General features: G+C 36.7%; 1 protein-coding gene across 1 annotated transcript; it reads right to left on the reverse strand.

Annotated features, from left to right (window-relative positions):
* Positions 1–2,759, reverse strand: LOC142609328 (aluminum-activated malate transporter 8). Its single transcript, XM_075780898.1, has 6 exons — positions 2,435–2,759; positions 2,192–2,332; positions 1,649–1,921; positions 1,222–1,349; positions 914–1,057; positions 1–530 (listed from the first exon to the last, which is right to left on the reverse strand). Exons 1-6 carry the CDS (start codon positions 2,757–2,759, stop codon positions 27–29), a joined length of 1,515 nt encoding a protein of 504 aa, XP_075637013.1. The 3' UTR covers positions 1–26.
* Positions 2,760–12,006: the final 9,247 nt, after the last annotated feature.

Here is a 12,006-nt window from a genome sequence, read left to right on the forward strand (position 1 = left end):
CAATAACAAATATTTACGCTTCCAAGTCATGATTGCCCGGGCTTTGGGGGCTGAGAAAATTCAGTTTGTAAAGAATATTCCTCATTCGTCACATGTACTGTGATTATAACATGGTCATTGTGACCATCCAAAACAGGTTTAATGCTTCCACAATGAAGTACTAGTACTTGTGCTTGTGGCTTCTCTGGTGAAACTGTGGATTCAACACTAGCACTCTTGAATTCTGCTAGGCAAGAAAGCTCATGGATTGATTCATAGATATTCTCCACACATTTTGTGATTTCTGTTAGTATTGAAGCAACTGAGGCAATTGGTATAATTGCTAGGAGGTCTGCATTCTCTAGTGAGACAGCTTTGAGAACCAATTCAAGTTCATCAATGGCAGTTCTAGAATTTTCCACATGGGATTTGGCTGCTGAAGGGTCTGTCATTGTTTTGATTGATAATGCTAATGCTTTTAGTGCCTTGCTGGCTTCTGAGCACATCTTTTTGCTTGGTTTTCGAATTTTATTTCTGAATTCCATTGCTGCCTGCAGAAGTATTATAAATTATATAGTAAAGCCCACAAATTTTAAATTTTATAATTTTGTTTAGTAAATTAATCATAGTCATTCGTTAGTGATTCAAATAGTAAAAATAAAAAAGTTTTCATGTGTGTTTCTACTAGGTACATTTATTTCCAATAAAACTCTTTTGTCTCACTCTTATAGTATTTTATTTTATGCTCCACTAAAGCAACCAAAGTTAAAAAATATATATATAAATAAATGTCATATTGCAGTTAATAGAGTATTAAGGCCAAAAAAAAAAAAAACTGTAGGATATATAGAAGATTTTTATCCATTTCTTTGGGGACAAAAGTTAGGTATATGGTTTTTCATTTGGTGATGTACGTAGAATCATGATGATGTACCTGTAAATCAGAGTTGATGTAGCCATTAAGAGCATCAATCCGATAAGCACATTGCCTAGCAAGAACTCCAATCTTCAAATATTGTTTCCATGGATGACGAAAGTGAAAACGACCATGTCCTGGCTCCCATCTTGCAAAATTTGCCTGCAGATAGTGTGTCATAGGATCACTAATCATCATTCTGGCTTAAAAAACTTAGTAGTAAAGTAAGAGCGAAAAGCTCAGCAAAAAGTGCAAATGTAAGTGGCATTTCATAAAGGTATAAGATTAGTGGAGGAGACAGAAAATGCTAAAGGGGCTTCACTCACCAAGGATTCTTCAGTATTTTTTGAATTGAGGACACTTTTATACCCTTGAAGAAGTGCCTTGTCACCTTTAGAGGCCATAATATTCCCTTCATGATCCTCAGGATCCGGAAAATATTCACCTCCAAAACCTGTCAATGTCTTTCTACTTGTTAGTATCATTTCAAAATCAAACAGTAAAGTTTAATGAAAGAAAGGAAATTCGGGTAATTTTAGTTACGAGCAATGTTAGAGGCCTAAAAAGTTTCACAATTTACCGAGGTGATGCAAGTTATGATTTATATAATATCGCTTTCACAATATGTGTTTACCATTGACATTGCTTTTAATTAATGTACACCAATCACAGTACTTTAGTTTATTAATTGTTGTGAAAAATGTTATAAAATTCTATGTATCACCGAAACTTATTGTTTAGTTACTTATGTACCTTCGAGATAGCTTGCAAGCTTTTCTATATTGGAAGCAACCAACTTGTGAAGGTCTTCACCAGCCCATACTGGGCAAACACATATGGATACAATTATGCAGGTTGCTCCACCTATTCCAATTGTTGTGAGTCTTTCATTTGCCAGCTCTAAAATTTTGTCAACCCGATAACCCGTGACTGATACCAAGCTAAATGTCAATATAAAAATCAAGACCCCGTAATCATATCTTGCCTTAATCCGTGGAATGAATCGTGTGAATGATGAAGCTGCAGCTGCACACATCAAAACAACTCGCATAAATAAACCAACCTCAGAAAAATGCTTTATTTTGTACTTCTTTTCTGTTGCTAAAGAGTATGAAAGAATGGGAAACTTGGGATTTCACAAATATTTAGTATTGAAATAAATATTAGAGTCCAAACTGTCCTTCTATAATATTTCTTTATAGGAAAAAAAATGTTAAAATTACTAAAAATTTTACGTTTTTTTTTTTAAATTTTTATTTTTTATGTTAGGATTACACATAACTTTGTAAAACTTACCTAGTAAAAAGACAAGGAGGCCAAGGACAATGGGCTCTCCTTTTGCTCCAAAGAGACGTGCTAAGTGGTGAGCTCCACACCCTAGAGCACCAGCGGATAATGTTGCACAAGCTCTATTCAAACCTTTGCTGAGAGTAGCACCTGGAAAGGAACAAAAATAAATATGTACATTAATTGTTGCTTAGATATGTAACCATGCATATGATGGTTTGGTTAATCTTGCTAGTGACGTAAATAGCTTACCAACAGTGAATTCAAAGACAACTACCACCGTCAGCACAGCCCACATTCCTGAAACCCCAAAACCATTATATAGAGGTCTCCAATAGTATAACAAGGAAACCAGTGTGAGAGCCAGTCCTACTTTTAGTGAGTGCATGACTCGTCTTGGGTCGTCTTGTCCTAGCTTCTTTGTTGTCCTTACAAGGTTTACAGCGATGTTCTTGAAATTCAAAGGCAGAGTCTTAACCCAGTCCCAAGCAAGGGCTAAAGGCCCAGCCTTCTCTTGTGTTGCTGACTCAATCTCCATAGCTATAATAGAGTTGGTGGAACTAAAGCTACTTTGCATTAGCTGATGCAGAGGTTAATTACCAAGTCAAAAAAGCCCAAAGCTAAACTTTTTGAGTGGTTTATTGTAAGTACCTAAAGCGAGGGTGAAGAGAAAGCTAGATGCTTGGAAGAAAATGGCTCTTGGTGGGTGTCTGTCTCTCACTGTGGCCAAAATATATATAGGAAGAGAACTTTGGTTTGGTGCACTTCAGAATTTTTTTATCTTGATGAAGTTAAGAATATTTTATTGGACAACTGTGTTTGTGTCTTTTATACAAAGATTTTCAGAAAAAAAGGGCTTCAAAAAAGTGGCTGACTAGGCCTTAATTGGATCTGAGGTTTGTCATGTATTACTAGAGTCCAGAAACAGCAGCCCACGATTCCTCGTAAAAGAATTCGCCCCCTCTTCCAAACAAATAGTATTTTAGAAACCCTCCATTTGTTGGTTTCCATGAAAATATTTTTTGAAAAACAAAATTGTTTCATAGATTTTTTTTTTTAAATTGAAATTTTATTTATATTTTTTGGTATTTGATTGCATCAACCCAAAAATGAATAAAAACGATTTTCTATTATTTGACTTGCACTAATATGCTCACATCATGTGTTAGTCAAATATAGATTGGGGAGATGTCAAAAAAGAAGAAGAAAAATATGAGTCACTTTAGTGCCACATAAAGTGGCACAACAAATACCACAACTCGCCACACAGACAAGTTATGGTTGGTGGAGAGGTAGTGGTGGGTCTATGTGGGGACACCCCTCTACCAATCACAACTCGCCACACAGGCGAGTTATGACATTTGTTGTATCGCTTTATGTGGCATAAGACTTATTTGAAAGATATAGATTGAGGATCTAACTATTAGACATGATTTGATTGACTGAATACTTAGAAAATCACGTTTAACCTTGACCCTTTTGCTCAAAATAATTTATAATCCCTAGTGGGTTGGGTTTGTCAAGTCCTCTGACTTGTTAAGCGCTCTTAATTTACATAGAAAATCATTAATATATCTTATAATTTAAATAAAACAATTAGGAGTGTCAATTCGGGTTAGCGTGTCGAGTTTGTGTCGTGTTGAGGTAAGGGTATTCGACTAAATAGTTCAACCCTAACCTGACCCATTTAATAATCGTGTCATGATTCTTCAACCCTAATCCGACCTATTAATAAGGCGGGTTGATTTGACCCAACCCATTTGACATGCTAAATAAACGAGTCGTGTTGGGTTGACACAAATGTAACACAACCCATTTCAACCTACATAACATTAAATATAACATCCATCTAGAAATAATTTTTCTTACATCGCAAAAGTAGTGCATACACTTCAAGTCTTCAACCCACATTCAAAATAATATAGTTCAACAAAAATATAACATTCATCTAGAAATAAGTTCTTTACACTCCAAAAGAAGTGCATACACTTCAGAGAGAGAGAGAGCAATAACTGGTTTGAGAGTTGACACTTTAAGTTTGAGAATTGACACTTTGAGTTTGAGAATTGGGCATGAGAAGAATAGTACGGCTGAAAAAAAGAAGAAGAAGATATTTATAAGAAGGTTCAGAGATTTAGGGTTGGTAGGGTTTAGAGATCTAGGGTTTGTAAAGTTTCAATTTCCAATTATATCCATTATAAATTTTTGTAATTACTCACTTTTCTTTTTAAATTTAAAATATATGTTGGATATAAAAGGTATTTGACAAATCTAAAATAAAATGAATATTTATTTGTTATATGAGTTAAATAGGTTGTGTTAAGTGGGTCATTACGAGTTGAAACAAATAAATTGGTGTGTCAAACGTGTCTATTGCAGGTTACACAGGTTGATCTGCTTATGACACGTTTCTTATCGTGTTGTTTTCGGGTCAACCCATTTATGACCCAAACCCATTAAGACCCAACCTTAACCCTAAAAAATCCGTGTCGGATTTGTGTCGTGTTTGCGGGTTGGGTCGAATATTGACACTCCTAAAAACAATGTTAATTCAAAATCAACTCAAATAACTAAGTGGGAAAGTGATGGGAAAACATTTAAGTGGAGCAGAAATGTTGTATCGAAAAAAATTTAATACTCAATTAACATTGGTCAATCATTTTTCAATATAGTTAATCACTAAAGAGATAGGGCGAAGATAGAAAAGTTTTCATTAATATAGTTTTATTTATTTGTGGTGTGGATTTTTTTTTGTAATATGTCCAACATTTAATAGTGGAAAACAATTTACTTATTTATTTATTGGACTTAGTTTCCACTTTTCATCCACTTCATAAAATCGATTTTCCATATACTTGCCTTTTCTTCTGTATCACTAACAAAAAAAAGAGTACTAAAACCACAAGAAAAAAAAAATTGCATACATGATGAGTTGTGAATGGTAGGAGAAAAAAGTAATGAGTCTGACCGATCACAGTATTAAAATACTTTTCTCTGGAAACAAATAGACAGCAGAGTTCAGCCTATTACCCACAGGAAAAAGTTTCCTTAAACGCGTATGAACGTTGGCATCTGGGCTTGTTGGGTCTCATTTCCGTGCAAACTTGAACAAGACGAAAACGGAAAAACCTAAATTCCCTTAGGCATGACCTACCTAAGTCCACGACACGCGTTGTATTTTGTATCCCAGTGTTCACGAACTCGATATGCTGCATGGTTTGGACTCTTGGCCCTCAGGAACCAGATGGTTGACTCAGTTTGTATATTTAATTCTGAAAGTAGAGTAAAAATTTGTGACTATCTGCTAGCAGATTGATTAAGTTGACTGTGTTCATTTGCATTAATTAATGACTATTTAACAATCATTAGCGTACATATTTTCTTTCTTTTCTCATCTTACCTTTCGATTTTCCCTTCTCTCAACCTGGCTCCCTTTATCCTCTTCTTTCTTGGACAAACCGTGGGTTTGTATATTCTAAGTAGAGGAAAAATGTGTCTTTGGCTTCCATAGAATAGAGCATATATAGAATATATATATATACACACACACACACACACCTAGAAATTCCTAGATGCTTGCCTATATACTAACTTGAAGTTTACTTATAGTTGTTGGAGCATTTTAATATTAAATAATTAAAATGAAAAAAAATGTTACAACATAAATGTAAATATGTGGGAGTAAATATGAAAAATAAGGAATTGGTGAAAATATTTAATCTCACATTGAAAAGGAGAGAGACTATTTTATTTTTTTAATTGTGGTGATTAATGGGCTAACATGAATTGTCTCAGATATTGGGCTAGATACGTGCGCAAGGGGGAAATGAAGGGTGGAGGTTTCAAAAATGGAAGGTCTGCACTAGTTACAAAGTTTAGCTAATCAAAGGCTTGAATCTCCTTAAAGAGAGCGAGTGCTGTGCCTCAGTTCAAATAGTGTTGTGTAATTTCTCTCTTTAAATAAATAATATTCAGAAGTATTATTTAGTTTCTATTTATGTTATTTCCATTATTATTGTGTTTGCCCCAACAATAGTCAAACAACTTAAGACATTATTCTTCTCTGAGTTGCTGTGGACAACGAAATTTCTTACTTCGAAATAAATCAAACAAGTAAAATAGTTTCACAAATGTGAATTTGTATTGATGAATGTGCGATATAATTCTTTGTAATTACAAAAGAGTGATCCTCCGATTCGATCTTCTTGAAAGACTTGTTGATTGGAATTGTAATAATGAACACCAAATATCCTTCAATTTGGCCGAAGGATGGATCGAGGACCCTTGAAACAGAATTATAATGAATCTCTGGCTATGAGCTTGTTAGAAATTCTTTGTTCTTCATGTTCTTTGTCTTTCAAGGTTTGTAGTGGAAGTTCTTCGTCTTCGAAGGTTTGTGGTGGAAGTTCTTCGGTGCTTTGAAGGCTTGAATCCGTAGAGTTTTGCTGATTTGTGGTTTATTGAGGTTTCTGGAGGCTTTTAAGCTTGATTCCAGTGAACTTTGAGATCTAAGAAGATGAATTGGATGATTTCTATTCGAATGTTCTTCGTATTCGAAGGTTTGTGGCGGAATTTTTTCAGGGCTTTGGAGGATTGAATCCATAGAGCTTCACCAATTTGTAGTTTCTTGAAGTTTCTGAAGGCTTTTGGGCTTGATTCTAGCAAACTTTAAGATCTAGGCAGGTGGTTTGAATAATTCTGTTTCGAATATTCTTCGTATTCGAAGTTTGAAGTTCTTGGAGGCTTTAGCGTTTGATTCCAGAAGAGTTTCTGTACTTCTAAATCTTCCTTGATGTCTTCCAAGATGTGTTGGTGTCTTGGTCTCTTGGTGTGTAGAAATGCCTTAGGAAGGCTTCTATTTATAAGAGTTTGGGGGTGCGTGAGTGACACGTGGCGAAGTTTGATTGGTGACGTGTGGCATCTTTTGATTGGCTGAAATATTTTGATTTTCAAGGTGACACATGTCAGCATCCGATTGGACTGCCTGTATCATTTCTTACATGTGCCAAGCTACTTATGTCATTGCTTACATGTGCTGATGTGTGCTTAGTTTTTGCATGCTTTTTGTGTCTCTATTTCGATGACACTTGGCAAATTTTTGTTTGTTTCAGAATAGTGATAGCAAAACCTAATAGCAATACGTAGTGCTTTGTAATTGGCCGTACTTTGTGGACTTGGTAGTATGATATGTCAGCTTGTGATAGATTGGAAAATTTTCATTTTTACAAATGGCCCCTCGAGACTTGTTCACTCACATAGTTTCAGAGTGGGGTGAGGGAATGAGTCTCGAAAACGAATTTTGACACTCGACTCTTCAAGTGAAATAATTGAAGTTGGTGAATCTTTTAGCAAGATGAAGTAATTTTGGAAGAGTAGACCCACCCACATGAAAGGTTTTGATGAGACCGAAAAGCAGTTAGCAAGTAGTTGAATGTACTTGTGTGACTGAGCCTTCTTAACAGTGTTTAAGTTGAAGTAATTTCAAAAGAGTGTGTTCCATGGTATTTGGAATGGGTTAGTGAGGTTGAAAGTTTTTTGCAAGTAGTTGGATGTACTTGCGTGATTAAATCATTTTAGCAGAGGTTAAGCTGAGGTGATTTCAGAGGAGTTTTTTGGATTGTTGGCGGCGATCACATGGTATAGAAGATGGTGATGAGGCAAGGATGTTGGCTGGGTATAGCATGCAAAGCTATGGGGCTAGCCTCGCATTTTTAAGAAGTCCAGGAGAAGTAATTTCCAAAGAATATACTTCGAATTATGGAGAGGACATGTGGGAAAGTGGTTGAGTGTGTATGTGTTATTGTATCACTCAGGTTAAGTTGAGGTAATTTGAAAAGCATATGAATTTTGCATCTGCTGGTGGTGGTTGTGAAGAAGACGGAGATGAAGCAAAGATGGTGAATGTATGAAATATATGACACCATGGAGCTGGCCTTGTATGTCGGGGAATTTTTGGTGTAGATGTTTCTAGGGAGTATATTTTGGGATATGGGATTGATTGTATGCTGAGCGAAGTCTGGTGGAAAGTTGTAGAATGCGCCTATGTGATGGGACCATGCTGACAAATGTTAAGTTGAAGTAATTTCAGAAGAGTACTTTCTGAAATACTTCAAGCAGAATTTAAGTTGGAGTAATTCCAGAAAAAAATGTGTTCTAAAGTACTAGTAGTAATGACCTTTGTGTCCTAAATTGGTGGTGACATGGAATGAGGCTTTGGTGGAAACACATCCTTGATTGACCGACACTAGAGGCTGATTTTTGATGAGTTGGGACCTTAGAGATGAGAGAAAATTTGTAGGATACCCCAACTCTTTTACAACCCCTATATAATGAGACTTGTTGAAAGATATGAACCAAGTCGGGAGGTTGGTTGAGAGTTATGGAGTTGTAGTATTGCAATATGTTGGAAAAACCTAGAAACTGAAAGATGAAGCTAACTTGTGATCCTGGTTTTAGAAACCAGCCAAGTTGCTGTTTGTTCCGAATCTCTGTTTCTGCTGGAAGACTAAGCAATTGGAGAGAGACTATAGGGTCCTCAAAGCAATTAGGAGGCTCCCTGAGCTTAGGAACATGTGATTCAGTTGGACTTAGATTTACTGGCTAGGTAGATCTGAGGCTACACGAGATGATGATGTGGGCTAGGTTATGGGAAATTTTATGAACAAATGTGGTCATTAAGTGGAGAAACAAAGTTTGTTTGGATCTCAAAACTACAATGATGTTGTGAGGAGGACCCTCCTCACAATGGGAATGGTAGATGAGAATGTTTGGCAACGAATGAGAATGGTAGGTGAGAGATTGGTAGGCGAGAGATTGGTAGGCACCGAACGGGAATGGTCAGTTGAATTGGTGACCCAATGTAATTTTGAGTTTAGGACACACTTGTGAGAGTTCATTTGTTCTTTGAAAGGGAAGCCTTGATGAAGTCTAAAGGATAACCCTGATGGAATCCAAACTAAATGGAAGAATCTTAATTTTGATTTTGGGAGCTTGAGTTTTGGACATTGCCAATACTTCGGAGAAGTGGGTCAGATGGGTGGTTTCCAAGTCTTGAACAAATAAACAGATTTCAAACTCAGAATCTTCACGAAAAACCAAGTGGGACAAGTTTTGCTCGAAAATCTTGGTCAATGTTTACATCAAAACCAATAGTTGTAGAATCAAAATTTTTGAGCGATTTTGGATCCTCAAATGAAGAAATAGACCTTAAAATCAAAATCTTCATAAAAAACTGAGCAAGACAGTTCCTATATGAAAATTTTGACTTTTGGTCAATATTTATGCAAAAGTCAACTTTCTGAAAATTGGACCGTTTGCACAATTTTTGAATCTTGGACAAAGAAATGGATCCCAAAATCAAAATGTACTTAAAAAATTGAGTAGGATAGGTCCGTCTTGAAAATTTTGACTTTTTGGTCAAAGTCAAAGATCCAACTTGGTCAAAGCATTTTTTTTTTTGCAGGTGGTTCGGATCCAGGTTAAATCTTTGGGTCGGTCCGAAGGATGACATCATCGATGATGTCAGGCAGCTACTGGGTGCATGGATGCGCGTAAGTACTGCTGGTGGTACGTGGTAGCGCACGAAACTAAAGCAAAGAACTCTGGATTTTGTAGCGGCGCGTGGTAGCGATTTTGGGGCCGATTTTTCTGGGTTTTGTAAACCGAGGGTTGTTGGATCAAGTGGTAGTGTTACTTTTGTGAAATGAGGACTGACTTTGCACAAATGTGAAGGAGGAGTCCTCGACCTCTGAAGCTTTTTGTAGCGCATGGCAGCGCGTGGCTGTGCATTTGGACCTGAAATTTTCAAGTTTAGTAAATCGAATGCCGTGGAAGACTTCTGTGGTGTTAGTTTTGTAAAATCGTGAATTGATTTGCACAGATTTTGAAAGAATAAACCGTTGGTCACTGTGAGTTTGTAGCCGAGCGTGGGAGCGCGTGGATGGTCTTTTGAGGTTGATTTTCTCTGGGTCTTGTAGCCTGAAGTCCCTACAAGATCACAGTGGGTTCAGTTTTTTTGGAATAATCTCAGGAATTTCACAAGTCTGAAAGAGAAGGCCATGGGTCTTTGTTGGACTTATGGCCTTCTAGTCTACTTTGGCGGTGGCTGTTCTAACAGTGCAGCACCTGAATTTAGACTTGTAGGTCATAAGGTGGCCACCATTTTCTGTCTCTCTGAATGTTCCTTTTTTATTTTCAAAATTTGGTGCAAACTTCTTTGATTTTGAGTGCATTTGAGTTTGCAAAATTTGACTATGAACTTGAACTGTTTTCACATTTTTTTGAAACGTGAACACAGTTTTTTTCATTGGCTAGCTAGTGGAACCATTTGATAGTTTGTTGACTTTCTTTATTTTTCTCGCCAACTACTTTAGCAGAAGTTCTCTATATTAGAGTTTGTGAAATTGGCTTCGAACATTACTTAGGCATTCTTAGCCTTTAGCCTCCTTCTCTTGCTTTCAAGATTTTTTTTTTCATGCTTCTCATTTCTTTGTACTTGTTGGCTAGAAATTGACGCTTTTTTTTTCTTGTAGATAATTTTTTTCCTAGACGTGCCATGGGATTTTCTTCTGACAAGTTCTTTATTGTTTGTTTTTGTTGTCTTGTAGCACACTTTCCTTGATCTTTAAGCTTCGACATCAAACTTTACACTGACGTTCTCATAAAAGTGTTTGCATTCATTTGGTGGCTTTGCATTTCATTGATAGCAAAGTTCTTGCAGTGACGTATGCCTTCATATTGTCACATTATTTTCTTGCAACAACAATCTTTTAGTGATATCCATCTTTGCAATGACATTTCCATAAGGATTTTTAGCTAAGCAACAATGCTATCGCTAGTACTTGTCTTTGAAGTCATATTGGCTCTGGTGTTGGCAATGAAGCAATACTAGCACTTGTTTTTGTATGAAGGTGCTCCACACTTGTCTTTACAGTGTAGCCATTCCAATTGTCTTTACCGTAAAGTTTCCCTAACATTCACTTTTGTCGAGAAGTTGCATCAACACTCGTCTTTGTAAGAAAGCTATATTAACATTCTTCTTTGCATTTATGATGCACCAACACTTATCTTTGCCATGAATATGCGTCAACATTTGTCCTTGGCATGAAGCTATACCAACATTCGTTTTTGCATTGATGATGCACCATCATCCATTTTTTCCATAAAGCCACATCAACACTTTACTTGCACTGAAGCCATGCTAATATTTTTCTTTGCCATGACACCACGTTAGCACTTCATTTGCATTGAAGTCGCACCAACATTGGCCTTTATAATGAAATTGTATTAGCACCAATTTTCAGAGGTGACAAATTTCAAACATCGAGGGTACATAGCATTGTAACCAGACATCAAGATTTTAGAGATGCCAACAAGACTTTGAAGATGCAAGGAGCTCTCATTAAGACTTTGAAGATGCAAGGAGATGCCAACAAAACCTTGAAGTTTCAAGAAGCTCCCATCAAGACTTCGAGGATGCAAAGAGATGCTAACAAAACCTTGAAGATGTGAGAAGAATGCCACCAAGACTTTGGCATTGCACGAACATGCCCTTAGAGGAGAGATGATGCAACACTAACTTCAGATGCTGGAGGAAGGTGACGTTGTCCAGATTTTAGAGACATGATGTGAACGACACCACTCAGAAGGGAGATGATGTGGTTTAAATTTCAGAGCTGTGAAGTGGCAAAACCTAGAGAGAGACAATGTAGCCTAGACTTGAAAGAAATAAGAAGATGCCCCAAGAAGATAAGTAATGCAAAGCATACTTTAGAGACATGGGAGGATGTCCACGGAAGATGGGCAAGGCCATGCAGACTTAATTC

This window comes from Castanea sativa, chromosome 9 (assembly GCF_040712315.1).
Source record: "Castanea sativa cultivar Marrone di Chiusa Pesio chromosome 9, ASM4071231v1".
Taxonomy (NCBI): domain Eukaryota; kingdom Viridiplantae; phylum Streptophyta; class Magnoliopsida; order Fagales; family Fagaceae; genus Castanea; species Castanea sativa.